At 45.8% G+C, this 19,351-nt stretch overlaps 1 protein-coding gene across 1 annotated transcript in view; it reads right to left on the bottom strand.

Annotated features, from left to right (window-relative positions):
- The window catches only part of ABCA12 (ATP binding cassette subfamily A member 12), a 244,358-nt gene that overhangs the window by 37,122 nt on the left and 187,885 nt on the right, over positions 1 to 19,351 (bottom strand). Inside the window, exons 42-45 of the mRNA XM_053268830.1 lie at positions 17,760 to 17,865; positions 15,968 to 16,022; positions 7,045 to 7,222; positions 164 to 279 (exon numbers count right to left, since the gene is read on the bottom strand). Coding sequence (XP_053124805.1) covers positions 164 to 279; positions 7,045 to 7,222; positions 15,968 to 16,022; positions 17,760 to 17,865 — 455 coding nt within the window. The remainder of the gene's footprint in view (positions 1 to 163; positions 280 to 7,044; positions 7,223 to 15,967; positions 16,023 to 17,759; positions 17,866 to 19,351) is intronic.

The raw sequence follows: 19,351 nt of genomic DNA, 5'->3' as shown, positions 1-19,351 counted from the left end.
TGGATGGATCCATCTTGGTCTGACCTATGTAAAACCCAGGGATACCCTAATCCTACAGAAGCTCACAGGAAAGACAACAGACCTAGACAGCTCTGCTCAAGCCTGGAACTGGATTTATTTATTTTTTTAAATTGAGGTTGATGCAAACTGACCACATCCTTACCCAAAAAGGAGAAGAAGGAGGAATACTGCCAACAGGTTACTGCCATTGAAGAAAGCTGGTATCTGAAAAGCTGAAATTACTACTACTGAGAGTACAACGGGTACGAGAAAGTAAACCTGTGAAAAGAGAATAATTATAAGAGGTTATCATAGGCTTAACACTAAAGACAGCTTTACATGTAAGGGCAGGAAGTGCAGTTCCACCAACCGCCAGATCCTGGTGAGCATATGCTCCCTGCATGAGCCACAAGTTCTGCACATTTCAGGTCATTCAAACCCACCAACCTTAGGTGGCCAAGCATCATTCCCCTTTGTCACCTGCCATCTGCCACCCAACTTCAAATCTTGGTTACAGATGTTGGGTGGTGGAGAAAAGTGCAGCTCAACCATCCAACATGGGAGGTTCAGATGATACAAAATGCACAGAACATGCAACTTGCGCCAGGAGCTTGCGCTTGCCAGGAACCTTTGGTTGGCAGAACCGAACTTGCTGCTGTTACACGTGAAGCTGCTCCAAATCCATGCATGAGAGCAAAATGTGGCGATTACATATGGAATAGATTTGGCTTTTGAGGCATGCAAAGTATGAGGTTTCCTTAAGGCATGTGCACAAAATCACACTATTTCAGCTAGGATCATTACCGCTCTTCATTGGTGGTTCAGAATCAAGAAAACAGATCAGAATCAGCTCTCCAAAGAAGGTTGATGACTAAAAAGCCCTCCACTTAAAAAGCACCATCTCAGAGTGTTGGAAAGATTTGACCCAGTGCTGGAAGGGAGCAAAATGCTTTTTTTAATAAAGAAGGAAAATGTTCACAAAGTGGTGTGGGTAGCCTTCAACTGGAGACAAGCAATATGAAACTCCCTCCATGGGGATATTCATCCGGCCCCCTCCTTCACAGGTTTTCAGAAGGCCATGAATTTTTCAGGGCCTTTAACTGATTTGTATTTAACTGTGCCTTGTGACAGCTGCTGTTTTTATCCTGCTGCTGCCATGACAGCTTCAGGCACATTGTTTTAGTGTATTTTTATCTCTTTGATTACTTGTGTCCAGAACCCACCCTGTTTTTATATTGTTTTATAACAACTTAGTCTCCAGGTTCTGGGAATTTATTCAGTTTTTACTTTCTTTCACTGCCATCATATGATTACTTATTACCCTGCTCTCAGTACTGAACACCTTGTTACGTAGCCTCACGAGCGCAGGATAGGGGTATATGTTCAGAATATAAATGAAACAAAACTTGAAGTTGTGAGTCCTTTGGGGACAGGGGACCATCTTATTTATGTGTTATTTATTTTTCTTTGTAAACCGCTTTGAGAACTTTGGTTGAAGGGTGGTATATAAATATCCGTAGTAGTAGTAGGTGTAGAACAAAAACAAGAATAAGTTTATTGTTTGTAACTGATTGGAATAAAGATATTTGCAAGGTAGGGCACATAAACGTCTCTATAATGTTGCTGTTTAACTCTCTGAGTGGTTTTTCCTTCTTGATAAAGTCTAACGTTTAAGGAGGTGATATAACCGGGACAGAGGACTCTCTAAACCAGTGTTCTGGATTGTATGGCCTGAGGGCCAGTGGCAGCCCACATTAACCATGAGTGTGCCTTCCTGACTAATGGTTTACTGGGCCTATGTGAAGCTGAATGCTCCAAAGTACTTGGTCGAGTATTCAGTCAATGCTAAATAATCTGCACAGGCCCCCTGTCACCATACGGAGACAACCATTCTCACTATGCAATGCTGCACTTTGTCCAACATGGGGGATGGGGTGGGGGCTATTTTAAGGGGAATGGAGCTCTCTTGAGCTCCTACACCATTTGAGCACCATTTTGGAAAGCCTATAATATAGAGTGCTGGGAAGTGTAGCCCTTCCTAGTGCTTTCCTCCTAGAGCTCTTAAGAGAGGGCTCCTCCATCTTTCTTAAAGGGCCCTTTAAGAGGGCCCGGCATTGAGAAAAGTGCAGTACTGTGTAGAGGTCACCACAGTGGGAAACGGCTCTCAGATTGAAGGGTTTTGTGAGATTTTTGGCCAGAGCGGCACTGCAGCCCCCACTTGAAAAATAATAAAGATCAGTGCTCTAAACCAGGGTTTCTTAACCTTGGGCCCCCAGATGTTGTTGGACTACAACTCCCAGAATCCCCAGCCACAAAGGCCATGTCTGGGGATTCTGTGAGTTGTAGTCCAATAACATCTGGGGGCCCAAGGTTAAAAAACCCTGCTCTAAACTGTCTTCAGCCTTATTAGTGCTGGCCACTTTTAAAGGCTGCACAATGCTCCCACACTTGAGTAGTACAAGAAAACCATGTTCAGTCTTGAAAAGAAGTAAAATTAAATCAAACTTTTAAAAAAGCAATATATGGTACCCCTCCTTCCACTTCCAGAGACACTGCTGCTATCTAGACTAACTTACTGAATAGGACTACTCAGAAGTAATTTAGTCTGGCTGTCAATCACTGTGCACAACCAGCTTGGGGGTCGGCGGGGATGGGTGGGAGCTCCTTCCTCTCCTAGATCAGGATCAACGTTTTGGATCTTTGGAAATATTTCTTTTGTACCCTGAAATGTAAATCTCTTTAGGGTTTGTTTGCTTTTTAACTCTTTTCTTGTTGGGCAAAGTCAAATGACTTGAGTACCTTATGCCGGTTTCGAATGATCAGCAACCCCAAGAGTTTCCAATATTCTCCCTGAGTTAGGAATGAGGATTGCTTGCTGGCAGGAGTATCAAGTTGCAGAGTATCACTGCATTAGTTTCAGTCTGCTGAATATTGATTTCAGTTAGATCACTGGGACGCTTTCGACTAGATGATTTATAAATACGCCATTTCACAGCAAGCATCCAACGCATGAAAGAGGCAGGCCTGTTTCAATGAAGTTGGAGGCCGAAGAGTGTGTCTGGCTAGTTCTTCAGCTCTAACCACCTCTGTGAGATGTATCTGATTCATGCAAGTGCACGTGCCAATTGGAAGTGCCTTGTGATAACAATGCACTGGAGAAAACAATATTACCCAGAGCTTTTTAACAATTTGGCTGGAGATGGGTAGTCTTGTTAAAGACTGACTGACGTTAGGGGTCACCGAGATTACTGTGCTGTGCTCTCATGACCCTCCTCTGCCCCATGCCCCGCCCCCCACCGTGCAAGTAGCTGAGCTCTGTACAGCACCAGGCATGCCTCAGAGCTGTGCAACTGCTGCCAATTTGCCCTGTCCCGATATCCAGCTAGCCGCTCTGCCTGAGCTTTGCAGCAGCACTTGAAGTGCTGCCTTTAAGCACTAGCATGCACTGCAAATGGAAATAACTTCTGCCACAGGCTATGAAGAACTGACTGAGGAACCAGTACAACCCATGGGGGGAATAGCGCCTATGTCAAAATAACAAAACCTTTGGTGCATGCCCTTGCAAAATGGATCATTGGGTTGTTCAAAAGCAGTGGCTGGATAAGGGTCTGGCACAGCCTTACTGCCAGGTGGTGGGGAGATCCTCATTCGCCGAGAGGCAGGAAATCTTCTTTTGTTTTGAACTTGGACACTTTTCTTTCATTTTACCAGATGTTATATTATTTCCCAGGGAAATATGCAATGATTTACTGATATGCCTTTTACTAGTTCCAGCTGGTATACCAGCTAAGCCCTTTCCTGAAGCAGTCTGAACTAGCTACAGTAATGCATGCTCCAGTAAGTTCTAGACCTGACTAATCTAATGCACTGCACGTGAGGCTGCCCTTGGAAAGTGTCCAGAAACATCAACTGGTAAAGGATGTAGTTGCCAAATCGTTGGCCAGATGGAACACATTACTCCTACTTTGTTAGGTCTACACTGGTTGGCCATTTATTTCCAATCGCAATTCAAGGCACTGGTTTTAACCTTTGAAGCAGGGGGGTCAAACTGAGGCTCTCCAGTTGCAGCCGGGTTACAACTCCAGCCTGCCTAAATAAATAAATAAATAAATAGTGGCTGGCGATGATGGGAGTTGTAGTCCAACAGCAGGTTGACTAACCCTGCTTTAAAGCCTTAAATAACTTGAGGCCTAGGTATCTACAGGACCACTGTTCCTTGCATGGGCCACCTCACACGCTCAGTTTAACATTAGAAGCCCTGCCCCAGGTAAATACCTTTGGCTCAAGAGTAACGGTTTTTAAGTAGTGGCAACACGCAGCAGGGTATCAGATCCAGACGACTTCAGAGGACCGGAACTAGTTGCATATTGCCCAGGATGCAGTGGGAAGGGCAAGAGTCAAGGTTCCTACCTCCCCTCCCTTCATATCACTCTGTAACTGGTAGCAAAATGTCTCTGAAGATCATGCAGCTCTCCGGGACATACCTCTGTGTGTCACAGAATGCTTCCAGGAGAAGGAGCAATGGGCGACAGCCAACCTTTTCATCACTCCTTCCCCCAGAAGTGCTCTACGACACAGGGAAGTATGTCCTTGAGGGCAACTCTCTGGTAATGTGACTCTAATAATATTTGTGTTTATAGTCTGATAAAAATCAAATCCACAACACATGGGAGGAGGTCTTGGGGACCCTAGGAGAAATATTTTTCTCCATCCACCATCTTCTTTCAAGATGGTAGCCAGGGGTCATGCATTGACAGTCCAATACAAATCAAATTAACAACACATAGAGCCCTTTCTCACAATCGAGTGAGAGGGCTTTAGGGTGGGGGGAAGGGAAGGCAGCAGAAGCTCACAGATGATCCAGCTGGAGTGGTCCACAGCTGCTATGAGCAACACAGAGGTGCAGGAGTTAAGACACGTCACCCCAGCTCCTGGAAATCCCACATGCACTGACTGTGTGAGTGCATGGTGCATTGCGGGGATCTTCCCAATGGCGGGCAGGTGCTTGTCAGTGATTCAGCACTGCCTGAAAGCAGCTGGCGCTGACACACAGTCAATTAAATGGGGCTAAGAGAGCACTTGCCTGGCTTCTTAGCCGGGTTTGCTGCTGAGGCGCTGCCAGAAGCCATGAGGCTCCCAGTGGTTCCCATGAGCAGCCAAGCCTGGGCTTAGCTGCCCAGTCTTGGCTGCTCGTGAGAACAGTCTCATAGAGTTGAGACTTTGGCATCTTGATGGGGATGTTTTTGTTACAATTCACCCTCTTGAAAACAAATGGTGGTCACTCACAGTATAATCATCTCCTCTTTAACAATGTATTTAACAAGTAGTTTGGTAGAATTAATGGAGCCTACTTTCTGCTTCTTTTAACATGGTGACTCTTACCTATGACCACCTCCCATGTGAATTTAGTTTGTATCCAACTGTCAGCCCATGCATTACAAAAGGATGTTGTCTATACTTTGAGTGGTCACCATCTTGAAATAACATAACAAATTGGTCTTTCTTTAAAAAAAACAAAAACCATCAGGGCCTTTCAGGATCCCTTCCCTTTTACTAAGAATTTGATTTATACCCAACTGTCACAGCATAAGGTTTACAAAGGGGTGTTGCCTATACTTTGAGTGGCCACTCTCTTGAACCAACCTGACAGCTCAGCAAGAAACAAACACAAAAACACTTTGGAGTCCTCTAGGTTGGACCTTCTCCCATGTGCTATGAATTTGGTTTGCACTGAATAGCCAAAAGTTGTTAGAGGGACATACACACTTGTATACATACATGGACACTGACACGGTTATCCAATAAGTATTCCCTCTGGAAAGTAGGCTAAGGGGTGGGGAGCAAACAATGAGGCTATTCACACGATGGAGGACACTAAGGGAGCCCAGCCCAGTTTTCCTCCATTGTGAGAACAAGCTCGGTGGCTAGCCTGCCAAAGTAGCCCTCCCCTTAAACGAGCACTCCACGAACCCCATTTTTTAATCATGTGTCGCCATGGCTACTCGCAAGGAGACCCCTGACTGGGAGGCTCCAACAAGCCTCCCGGCCTCGGGGCTCCCCCCAGAATTCCCCGCACACTTGCACGGGGCATGCTGGGACTTCTGTGGGCCAGGTGGCCCCTGATCCCCGCTGGCCCAACTGGCTCTGCGATGGGGCCGGTTATTGTGTGAGCAGCTAATCCGGCCACCTAGGCCCACTCTCCCTGCCAAACACCTCCCGGCTCTACACACCTCTCATGTGCAGAGCCTCAATAATGAAATACTAAACCTTTAATGTGACTTAGATATTGGAAAAGGTGGAAAGTAGGATCCTTTAGTTATGCTCATGGAAATAACACAATATGGTTTTATGTATCTGTAAAAGGTTTCAAATTTTTATGAAAATGCTTTGTGTTGAAGGTCTGAAAAAAGTAATCAAAATTGTGAAAGCTTCAAAGAAATATTTTGTTTTTCCAAAATAAGTGATAATTATGATAAAAAGTGTTTTTGAGGAAAGAAAGATGCTTCACCGTGTCTTGGAGATAATTGTCTGCCTGGCTATGAATACTTGCCCGGACATTAACAGAAGTTTTCTGCAATGGAGTTTAGAGGTAGGGTCACAGGCAGCAGACCTTACATGAGTAGCCATTACTCATAGTTCTTAAGACAATACATACCACTGCATGACATTTAGACCTGCCTTTTTGCCTCTGCCTGTTTGCAATCTAACTTAAAGGCATTTTTCCTGCCTACAAGTTAAAAATAAATTGAAGTCATGACCTTAATAGTTCACTGATCTTTTAAAAATGTGCTGAAGTTTATGCATATAGTAGTGACCAAAAATGGTCCATGTCTTAGCATATACACAGAGTAATAGTTCTAATTCTAATTATTCTAAAAAGGCCTTGTACAAAGTTAGTATCGTACTAGTATGTAGGCCAGAATAATCATCATCATCAAGCCAAAACTGAACATTGTTAAGGAAACCTTTTTATGTTGCAATTTCCACATTGCTCCTCATCATACACCACTATTGATAAGCATATTTAAGAGAGAAATTACTTACTAGATCATAAATGAAGTTAATCACCCAATAGCTTGTCACGCCAAGGCCTGAGATATGCTGCAGCTGTTTTGCTTTGGTCTGATGTTCCTTTACCACATAGAGCACAAAACTGGCTGTTGTGATGGAGTAGCCAATCAGGACAGACATGGAGACTATGATGTCCAATAAACTACTAAGCCTAAGGTTGAGGGGGAAAGGATAAACAAAGCATTTTCCAAACAAATATGTAGATCTCTTTAACTTCTGAGATATTATAACCTTTTACAAAGATGGTTTAAAAAAAATTATATTCTGCTCTTCCTCCAAGCAGCCCAGAGTGGTATACATGGTTATGTTTATCCTCACAACAACCCAGTGAGGTAAGTTAGGCTGAGAGATGTGTGAATGGCCCAGAGTCACCCTGTGAGTTTCTTGGTAGAGTGGGGATTTGAACTCAGGTCTCCCCGGTCCTAGTCCAACACTCTAACCACTACACCACTCTGGCTCTAGTTTTGATGAAGTGATCCTTTTTTAGTGTCAGGATTAGTTATAGCAATGGCCCACCAAAGCCAGTTCAGGATCCATTAGTTCAGGATGCACTAGCACAGTGGCTTTGAAGCTCTTTTGGTTGAGAAGTTCCTGTAACATGATGTGATATACTGCAGAATCTCTACCTCTTCACAAAGGAAAAAGGGCAAGGTGAAAACTAGTAATGAGGAATGCATTTAACAATTACAAAATTCAAAGGGGGAAAATGTGAATGAATTAATACAAATGGAGGTGATGGGTTCGAGGGGAAAGTAAAGTGCCGGAAGTGGTAGGTTGGAAAATACTGGTAAACCTTTGGAGGATGATTGCAGGACCCTGGTTGAGAAACATGGCACTAGCATGTCACAGATTGTTACTGCCAGATATAGAGCCAACTCTTTTTTTAGCAGGGAGGCAAGGGGGGGTGTCAATTTCTCTGGACCCCACACATGGAGGGAGGCACCCAATGTCTGATTTAGTATTTGAAATGATCAGATTGATTCTTTTCAGTCAAGGGCATGAAACTAATCAGTTAAAATATAACCCTGAGATCAAGACTTATTTCAGCACAACTTTACACATGGAGTTTCTCAAGAATGCTGTTGTGCAAGCACGAAAATTGCACAAATTGAATTGTGCAACAATATAACCATTATATGAAATGGCTGGATTGTCACACAACTGTGCGCTATTTTTGTGCTTGTGCAACAGTACTCCTGTGCAACTCCGTAAACATTACATTTCACCATGTGCATAATGTTACACAGTATGTTAGCCAAACAGAATGAACATTCTGCCCCCAGGTCTTTAAAAGGCCCTGAAAAGGAGCCAGGAACCTTGGCTCCACAGAAAATTTCAGTTCTGGTTAGCTGATGCCATAGTACTTGCTCGTCAAAACATTCCCTCCAAACCATCCCTTCCATATGTCTATGACCTAGTTCTCACTGAGGTGGTAAACATAACTCTGAGATGTACTACTTCAGACTGCAAGTCAGGGCTCACATAAAGACCGGTTGCTTACCTGTAACCTATGATCTAGAGGTGATCCATTGTCAATCATGAGAAATGGGTTACTGCGCCTGCACAGGGACCTCACAGATAGATAAACCAGCTCCTCTCTGGTGCCCCTCCCTGCCATGCCTGCTTTTCTCAACAGCCGGGCACCATTTTGTCTGTTTCTTGGAGACCCATCTGATGATAGTTTACCCACACAGTGTGGGATTCACTGATTGAGCACGCAAATCAGTCTTGTGTTGAAAATGCTGCAGCAGGGAGGTAAGGGTGGGTCTCATGACTGACAACAGATCACCTCCAGATCATAAGTAACCTGTCTATCTGGAAGTGATCCATTGTCATCATGAGAAATGAGTGACTAGCTAGCTTCCCCCCCCCACCCCGAGGAGGGTGCAGACATTTCACCCACTATTGGAGAACCCGTTTGAGTACTTCTCTCCCAAAGTTGGCTTCTGCAGCCAAACGTAAGTTGACAGCATAATGTTTGATGAAAGGCAGGTGCGATGACCAGGTAGCTGCAGTACAGATGTCTTTAAAGCGGAGGCCAGTTAAATGTGCAGCGGAAGCACCATACGCTCTTGTGGAGTGTGCTTTGATGAGTCTGAAAGCACTCAACAGGGACTTTGCAGTACCCTCATATAACAAGGCATCGTCTACGGTATCAAAGAATGTAAGAGGTTATTTCAAGGGTGTCCTCACAGGTGAGAGAGACAGCGGTTTATGCTGCTGCGGAACAACAGCAGCCATTGGAGAAGATGGATTAGCACAGTGCAGTATGCCTGCGTCAGTACCGTCAACATCAAGGAAGTCGAAGGGAGGAATGAAGTAGACAGAATCTGGAAAACCAGAGTCGACAGCATGCCAAGACAATGGTTATTGTCGTGATCGATGGGGTGGTCAGAAGCACCAAACACAACGGTGTCGAAAGAGGCATGTAAAGACCAGCCCCTGTATCAGTAGAAGGTGGCTTCAACAGGGTCAACGGCACTGGTGGTCAATATTGGACTGTTGATGGCGAGGGGGTCCTCGAACTCAAAGAATGAGCTGACTTTGACTGACTTTGACTTTTTGGAGGCAGTGAGTTGCTATTGGAGGCCGCACGATGTTGTTTGCGTCAGAAGACTTGGGCTTCTTGATCTCCCACAGGGTTTGAGACTGTGCACGCACAGACGCTGGGGCAGACATCGAAAGAGGGCCTGTCGACATCGATGTGAACACTGAGATCGATGTCAATTCCGGCCTCGGCAGACGCAGTGCATCTCCGTAGAGATCGGCTCTGAGGCGCAAAGAGAGATTCTTCAGCATTTGCTTTGAAAAAGATCTGCATCCTATAAGTACGGTGATATGTTGCCCTCCCAAACAGAATAAAAAGAGTTCATGTTCATCAGTTGAGATAAGTTTCGCCCGACACTGAGAGCAACGCTTAAATGTCGTTTTCTTTCTCTTAGCCATGACTTTTCCAATGGCAAAGCCATGGATGGGAGTCCTCAAGCCCGAATCAAAGTTCCAAGAATAGTCAAATTACAGTCCAAAGTCAAAGTACCAAAAAGTTCAAATATCTGAGAACGAAGTCCAAGGGAAAATCTGTCTGAAACAGAACATTGGTTACTCACCGTGAAGGCTTCTTCTGGTTGCTGCTGTCAAGTCATCTCATTGGGTTATCCTCGTCACATGCTCCTGGGCAGGACTATTCAAATTCTAAATAGAAGCCTATAAAGCCTGACGTGGATAACCCATCCCCAGTTCTTATAGGACAAGTGAGAAGGTGAGGAACAGTACAATCTTTAAATACGTATATACAACCTAACATAACAACAAGATACTCGATAAAACTGTCACGGAACTAGCGCTATGTTAACTACCTGGATTCTGGTAGCGCCATCTAAGTTACCCCTCACTAATATTCGAATGACTTTCCCGGGAGCAGAGTGTAACAAGAACGTATAAGGTAAGCTAAGCCTAATCTGGGTGGGCTGAGATGACTTGACAGCAGCAACCAGAAGAAGCCTTCATGGTGAGTAACCAATGCTCCGTTCTCGGTTGCTGCTATCAAGTCATCTCATTGGGACATACCCAAGCAGTACATCACAGAGGGAGGGAACCCACCTACACTCTACTCCTGGGGTAGTACGCCTTGAAGGACCCGTCTGCCAAAGGCCGCCTGTGCAGATGCACACAAATCTAGTTTGTGGTGTTTAATAAAGGTAGTGGGGGTTTTCCAGGTTGCTGCCCTACAAATCTCCTGTATTGGGGCGTTAGTAATAAAGGCCGCAGATGTAGCCATGGATCTTGTGGAATGAGCCAGAATGCGTTCCGGAGGGGTTACCTTCTGGGTCTTGTAGGCTAGGGCTATACATGCTCTAACCCACCTCGCAATAGTCCTAGCCAAAAGTGCTTCTCCCATTGAAGATGGGAGGTAGGACACGAAGAGGGAATCGGTCTTTCTGAAATCAGCAGAACGTGCTAGGTAACGCTTCAGGCATCTTCTTACGTCTAGCTTATGCCACTTTCTCTCCTGAGGGTGAGATGGATGGGGACAAAAAGATGGTAGAAATACGTCTTGTGCGGTGTGAAAATCTGATAGCACCTTTGGCCTGATAAATGGGTTCGGAATGAGTCGGACTGCATCCTCTGTGAAAATACAGAACGATTTATGTATCGAGAGGGCCTTCAATTCCGAGACTCTCCTCGCTGATGTTACTGCAATCAGGAAGGCGATTTTCATTGAGAGCAGCCTGAGGGGGATCAATCTAATTGGTTCGAAGGGTTGTTGTTGTAAGGCCTTTAGCACGAGGTTGAGGTTCCAAGTGGGAAACCTGTGAGCTACAGGTGGAGAGAGTAGAGTGGCCCCTCTCAAAAATCTTTTCAGTAGTGGATTGGCTATCGATGTCTTCGATGACTCTCCTGATAACAGCAGAATAATCGAAGCCGCTTGCCTACGTAAGGTCGAAGACCCCTATCCAACCCATCCTGCAGGAACTGTAATAGGTGGGTGATGTCAGCCTTACCCTTCGGGATCTGATGTTGATGTGACCAGTGTAGAAAGGTCCTCCAAGTATATTGGTAGACCTTATTAGTTGAAGACCGCCTAGATGCCAAGATGGTAGCTGTCACCTTCGGGGTCAGGCCCTGAGTGCTCAGGAGTCGCCGCTCAGTCTCCACGCGGCAAGCTGAAACCATGCGGGATTCGGGTGGAGAACCGGGCCCTGCAGGAGGAGGTCTGGTGTGACTGGTAAGTGCCAAGGCCTGTCCACACTGAGGGAGACCAGGTCCGCGAACCAAGGCCTTCTGGGCCAAAATGGAGCAATCAGAATAACTTCTGCTCTTTGCTCCTTTATTCTTCTTAGCACTCGAGTCAGAAGTGGGATTGGAGGGAACGCATATAATACCCCTTTCGGCCACTGGCACGATAAGGCGTCCGTATCCACCGCCCTGTGGCACCGGAACCTGGTGACATATCTTTTGAGCTTTGTATTTAATGGGGTGGCGAACATGTCCACACTCGGCCTCTCCCACTTGCGTGCCAATAGATCGAAAACTCTCGGATTGAGGGCCCATTCCCCCGGGATAAGATCTTGTCTGCTTAACCAGTCTGCTACCGAATTGAGGTTCCTTTCACGTGGTGTGCTGTGAGGGAGTTCAGGTGACGTTCCGCCCAGCTCAACAGGAGAATTGACTCGCGGTATAGGGAGTGTGATCTCGTTCCCCCCTGACGACTGACATGTGCTTTCGCAGTCGTGTTGTCTGTCTTGATCAGAACGTCTAATTGAGAGACTTGGGGACACAGCTGTAGGAGCGCCAGTCGAATTGCCCTCAATTCTAACCAATTTATGGAGTGACGTTTCTCCTCTTTGGTCCACTTGCCTTGAGCTGTCCACTGGGCTCCCCAGCCCCTGAAACTGGCATCCGTGGTCACGATAACTTTCGGGGCTTCCAGGAAGCTTTTCCCCTTGCGCAGGTGTTGCGTGGATTGCCACCACTGGAGGGACCTCTTCACTGTGCAAGATAACTGTACCCTGATGTTCTTTTTCTGGGATATGAAGTTCTGGTACCTCAGAAGGAACCATTGCAAGTCTCTTAGGTGAAAACGAGCCCATGGAACCGACTCTAGGGTTGCCACCATTAGGCCCAATAGACGTGCCAGCGCAAGAAGAGGAACCTTCTCTAATTGAAGAGCAGATTTCAATTCCGATTGTAGGGTCCGGATCCTTTCTTCTGGAAGGAAGAGGCAACCCTGAATAGTGTCTTTCATGACTCCCAGATGCTGTAGCCTGTGTGATGGAGACAGGACACTCTTCTGGAAGTTGATCACGAAGCCATGGCGTTCCAAGGTGGAAATAGTAGTTCGCAAGTCCATCGTCGCCTTCTCCTGGACCCTTGATTTCACTAAAAGATCGTCCAGATATGCGAAAACATGAATTCCCAGCATTCTCAGGTGTGCCAGGAGAGGAGCTAGGACTTTCGTGAAGACCCTGGGTGCTGTTGAGAGCCCAGATGGAAGGGCCTTGTACTGTCAGTCGATTCCCGCATATTTGAAGCGCAGAAACCGCCTGCTGTCCGGGTGTATTGGGACGTGCAAGTATGCTTCCTTGAGGTCTATGGAAGCCAGTAGGTCTCCCTTTTGCAAGGATTCTGTAATGGATCTGAGAGACTCCATGCGGAATTTTCTGGGTTTGATGTGTTTGTTTAGATACTTGAGGTCCAGTACTGCCCTCTTGGAACCGTCCTTTTTGGGGACGGTAAAAATAATAGAGTAGACTCCCTCTCCCGCCTCTTTTCTATCGTGCCGATGTCCAGCAGGTGCTGAATGGCCGCTGTCACGTCCGCATGTTAGGTAGAAGAGGCGGAGTGGAAGGTTGGCAGGAAGCGGGGACGGGGGAGGCAGTCCAACTCTATTCTGTAACCCGATCTTACTAAGTTCAGGACCCAGGCATCCGAAACGGTTTGTTCCCATTTGTTGTGGAATAGGGTCAGGCATCCCCCCAGGTTGAGGGGCCCCGAGTCAATACTGCTGCTTGCCTTGTTGCTTCCCTTGGAGGAAGGCATGCATTTCTAGCATGGAAGCGTTGTCGCTGCCACGTACCTCTGGGGCCCCTGATTTCTCTGTCTCGCCCCCTGAAGGATGTTCGATAGGGACGAAAGGAGCTAAAGGGTTTCCTAAAGGGGGGCTTTTCTCCTCTCTTGAATGCCGTGGGCATGGTCTTTCTATTGTCTTTTGACTGGACCAGAACCTTCTCGAGAGCCGAGTCTCCAAACAGTTTTAAGCTGTCATAGGGCACAGCCGCCAGATTGTTCTTGGAGGTGGGGTCAGCTTGCCAACCCCTTAACCAGAGGTGTCTACGGCCTACCACCGCCGCTGCTGAAGCTCTGGAGGAGAAGCGTATTTAATCTAATGTTGTATCTGCCACATAGGCTTGTGCCCTTTGAAGCTTCAGTAGTTGCTGTCTGAGGCGGGTGTACTCAGGAGGTAGTACATCAAGTAGGTCGTTGATCCACAGGAGGCTCACTCGTGCCACCATGGAAGCCCCTGCAGCTGCCCTTGTTGCGAGGGAGGAGTTATCATGGACTCTTCTGAAGGCAAATTCCGCCCGTTTCTCAGAGGGGTCTTTAAGGGAGGTCTCCCCATCTCTGGGAATCAAAGAGCCAGTCACCAGTTGCGAAATGGGTGTGTCCGCATTTGGCGTCTTTAACAAATCTGAGGGTTCCTGTTGGAAGTTATATAGCCTTGTTGTGGCTATCAAGGTCTTCTTGTGTACTGCAGGGAGAGCCCATTCTGCCTTTATAGTTTCCGCAAAACACTCAGGCAATGGCAAAAGGACGTCCCGGGGCTTGGCCTTGGGGAACACTAGGTCTCCTTTTGGATTCTGGCTCTGTTCCATGGCTACTTTAGACTGCAAGCCCAGAGTGTTAATTACTTTAGTGAATAAAGGGTTAAAGTCCTCAAAGGAGAAAAGCCTTTGGGACACCTGGTTTTGCTCAAATTCCTCTGCCCCCGACAATTCCCCTTCCTCCTTATCGAGACAGGGTTCCAGGTCTGGGTCTTGCTAGACACCCCCAAAACCCGTAGTTTGTGGAGCAGTGTCTTCTCCCGTTAAGGGAACCTGTTGAGGGACCGTATTGGGTCTTATAGGTCTTATCTCTCTCTGGTTAGGGTCCCCAGATTCCTCTCCTGAGATATCAGAAGAGTGTATAGAAATGGTCTTTTTACTAGATTTTTTAGACCTTTTACTATGTTTTCTTTTATACTTCGCCTTCCTAGGAGGGTGCGGAGATGAACTAGAATCAGAGGAGACCTCTGAAGAGGAGGGGGAGGAGCGCCTCCACCTTCTGGTCTTTTTAGACTTTTTTGTCGGCTTTAAGTGCAATACTGTGTCTACAATCGCCTCCTTAAGCCATTTTTGCCATTCAGGAGGCACAGTTTTAGGAACCTGGGCTTTAGCCCGTTCCGGGGACCTTGAAACTGGTGACTCAGGGATCCTAGATGGAGCCGCGTCCCCTCCCCCACGCCCGTTGCTCACCAATACCACCGCCGAAGATGGCGTCATCTCTAGAGTTTTGGCGGGCTTTTGCACTGCAATCGGAGCCCGGTCACCATTTTGGGACCCCTCCGCTTCTGAGAGCCGCTCCGCCATTTCGCCCCTTTCAGCCACGTCTCTTGACTCCGGCGATACCAGAGCGACCGAAAATACCGAGCAGGGAACTCCCGCCATCAAACTAGCCGCTAAGCGTTCAAACTGCTCTCTCTCTGCCCTCTGTGCCTCCGACAACGTGGCTGCATTGCTGCGCGTAAAGCGCCCCGGTGGGGCTGCTGAGAGCTCGTTCTTTGCTGAGGCTCAGTTTTCACCACCCGCTGGTGGGAGCAGACCGCAGCCCTCTCACTCTGTCCATTCAGCCGGGAGAGTACCCGCCGAGGGGGGAACAGGGAGGATCGGAAGGCACACAGCCTGATTCTCAGGCAGGGTAGTGGCTATGGGCGCGGAGGAAGACTGAGTGCATGGGAGGCGAGAATAGGGACTCCCTTAGGCACTCTAACCCACACAATTCTCTGTCCTCGTTTCTCCATACACCAAAGGGGGGAAAGGAGGGGAGAGGTGGGTGGAAAAGAGGTTGAATGAATCAGCGGTCGAAAAGCAACTGAGACAAAATGGCACCTGGCTGCCGAGAAAAGCAAGGCATGGAGCACGTGCATGGCAGGGAGGGGCGCCAGAGAGGAGCTAGTTAATCCATCTGTGAGGTCCCTGCGAATGCACAGTAACCCATTTCTCATGATGACCATGGATCACTTCCAGATCTGAATGCTTCTCCATTAAAAATTCTCTCTATATAGAAAATGAAATCTTGCAGAGAAGTCATCTCTTGCAAGTCTATTTTAGAAAGAGTAGTGATAAAATCAGCATCTTACATGGCTTGTTCTTGACTCTCTCCACCAGGATATGGATGAGCAACGACAGAAATACCTACACAGAAGGAAGGAAAAGGACTTTTCAATTTTTTAGTTTAGTTTTTTTTAAATGCCTGCCTTCATTACAAGTCCTAGCCAGAGAGACCTTAACTGTCTCCTCTGCTACTAGATACCATGGCATCTCATCTTGGGCAAGAAGCTGTTTTTAAATTTCATTTTAAAGACTGTTATTTGCTCAGTCTTTTATCCCTTAGGGGTTGCCAATCTCTCTGCTCTCATACTGTGTCATCTTGGTATTTTATGGTTGCTGCCTTGTGGTGTTTCCTTATGGTTATTGTTTTTCATTGAATTTAATGTTTTAATGTGATTTGTAATTGTTTTTTAACTTGTCTAAACACCTTGGGATGAGTTTTATGAAAGGTGCTCTAGAAATTGAATTATAAATATATAAGTACATAAATTCATTTCAGCAGCTCACAGTTGGTATCAGAGATCACCCCTGTGGCAAACACACACACACACACACACACACACACACACACACACACACACCCCATCACTGCACCAGCACTTCGTGAGTCTGGATGTCAGCCAGTATGCAGAATTTAAAATTTAAAAATGTGAAATTTGTTGCTTGAGTTTTCACCTTGAAGCTGAAACTTACCCCAAAATGAAAATTTTAAAAAACAATATGTTGTAGACTAGTGATTACATTCCATTCATACTCATGGGGCTTGGGGCTAGCATTTGTTCCTTTATTCTATCTTCTTTGTTTTTTACACTTGGGTACCTTTTTAAAAAACAGGTTGCCAAAATATTAGGTAGTAATAAGTATATGAGGAGAAGGCGATTGAAAAAAGGCAGAATAGTAAGAGGTGGCTTTCAGGTCATTGTTTAAAAAACCCCTATTTTTCCCAAGTGCAGTGTTTTTCATCCCTCTTGGGGAGGGGGGAATTCTCCAGTTCGTAACAATGAAATACAAACAACTAGAAAGCATTTTTCTTCTATCAAAAATAAAGGAGGTACAGTTTGACTAAGCTGTTAATGCTCCTTCACTATAAAGCCATTTTCTCTTTACTGCAGCTTAGGCTAGAAGTCAAAATTTCCATTTCAATACATATTTTCTGAGGCTTGGAAGACGAAGCAGCACAATATACATAAGTCGAAAGCCATTATGATTTGCTTAGTGACAGTGTAAAAAGCTCTTTTTATGTGCCTTTTTAAATATATGAAGCCTAAGTCAGACCTCAAAAGCGGGATTGCCACCTATTTCAAATTGCTAAAATGACAGTGAACTTTTTATCTGGCCATTTCAATGATTCTCAAGCTGTCACTTATTTGTCAAAGCAACAAATGGCTTTGGCTGCCTGAAAAGTGCCATGAAAAAAGCTCCATCAATTCTGCCTCCAATCAGGTTACACTAAGCCTGTCCCAGCTATAGCTACAAGTTCATCGTATTTACTAGTCATTGAACGTACTAGCTTAGAGTATTTACTGAGTCCCTGAACTGTATAAGTAACAAGGCCAAAAATAATTCACGGGATCTGAGTCTTAAAAACAATGGTCGACTAATTGATTTTGTTCTCAGCAGTACCAAGTGGAGATCAAGAAAAGTGTAACTGATGCCCTGAAAATTTTTCAAACTGGATAAACCATTTTGCAGTTTTGCACTGATTAGCCATAAGAGGTATAACTAAAAGTGTTATGCTTAGCCATGTCATGATGTATTAGGCATGGTCTGAAATCAACCTATAGTAGCAAATGATGTTGCCAAGGTCTGTTGAGCACCTACCGTATCTGGAGGACTGGTTTTTTGGCAAGTTAGCACGGAGTATGAAGTTATTCAAGCTATTAAGGTAGGCTGGGAGGCTGTGATATCCTTCTGGATTATACCAGACCTGTATTGACATTTGAGAGATAAAAACAATGGAGAAGAATGTGTTTACACAAATAACTCTATTTAGTGAAATGCTACTAGGAAAAAAGCTCTTGACCAACTGGGAAAGCCTGGATTTGCATGTTCATCCACCACAGATGCAGTCTATATTTTTTTGTGTGAGGCATTCCCATACCATAAGGCTCAAACAAGGCGCTTATGAATGAAACTGTTTTCAGTAATGTGTGTATCAATGCCATGCTACCAAAAATACATTCCATGTTTTTCTGGAGAACTGTACCGGTATGCATTATAGAAGAACATGCAAATCCCAGGGCTATAGGGAAAGCTCAGTCCAGCAAAAGGTTAGGCATATTACCCTAAAAAAACAACATTTTTAAGTTTTAAGCACAGGTTATACCCATGAAGTCACAGTGTACAAATGTAGCCTCAAGCCCATTTACTGCTATTGCTTATCACTTACAAAGCACTAAGGTCGTTCACACAGCCTTACTCACCTAGTCCTGGGGAGGGCTGGTGGGAAGGCAGGAGCCATCCTGCCTTCATCCCACACAACTCTTGCTGCTCTTGGGCTTGCTAATGCTGTGCGCCCACAAGAGCGGCAAGTGGCAGCTCCAAGAACAGCCAGGGAGTGAGAGGACAGCAAGCGGCAGCCTCCAAAACCCACTGGGCAATGAGCGTGGTGCATTGGGGAATTCCCCTGCAAGCCAGGCGCTCTAGGGCATTTTCCAGACTACAAGATTTGCAATGGTTCCAGTTTGCGTTGCAACCTGTGATGGAATAGTGTAACAGTTTGAAAATGAGAGTAAAGGGTCGTTTAATGCTTTTTTTGTAAGCTAGTAGCCATTCATATTTTCTAGGGTTGTGTGTTTTGTTTTGTTTTTTCTGTTTTGTTTTTGGCCCGAGTCCAAAACACACCCATTTTGTTCTTTGTTTGAAATTGCAAAATCTGAATCCGAAACGTTTTAGATTTTAAAAAACGGTCCCGGGGCAAAACTAGTGGGCGGGGGTGGTAGTTCCCAATGGGTGAAAGCTACCACCCACATTTCAGACGAATTGGGCAAAGGGCTGATTTTTGGTGAATTTTTGAAGTGAATTTTCCCCATAAGGAATAATGGAGGTTTCTGCAAAAGTATAGCTTCACGTCGAGGGGAAAGGGGGTGGCCCAGAGCAGAGTAGGGTAGGTGGTAGTGCCCAGTGGGGGCAAAGAAGCTGCCAGAATTATTTCAAAGGGATTGGGCAGAGGGCTGATTTTTAAAGATTTAATGGAGTTTACGCATCTTTAAGGTTCTTCCCCATAGGAAATGATGGAGGTTTCAGCAGCCCCATAACTGCACTTGGGGGGACACTGGGGTGGCCCAGAGAGAGTGGTTGTATAGAGCACATACGGTGCCAACCACTGCCATGGGTTCCTAACCCATAGGGCACGGCGTTCTGTTGTTTCTCAGATGTTTTGAGTGTAGATTATCTGGTAGCATATGAGAGTG

This window comes from Hemicordylus capensis, chromosome 1 (assembly GCF_027244095.1).
Source record: "Hemicordylus capensis ecotype Gifberg chromosome 1, rHemCap1.1.pri, whole genome shotgun sequence".
NCBI classification, from domain to species: domain Eukaryota; kingdom Metazoa; phylum Chordata; class Lepidosauria; order Squamata; family Cordylidae; genus Hemicordylus; species Hemicordylus capensis.
Note: the sequence above shows the minus strand (reverse complement) of the source record. Positions and strands in the feature narration are given on the sequence as shown.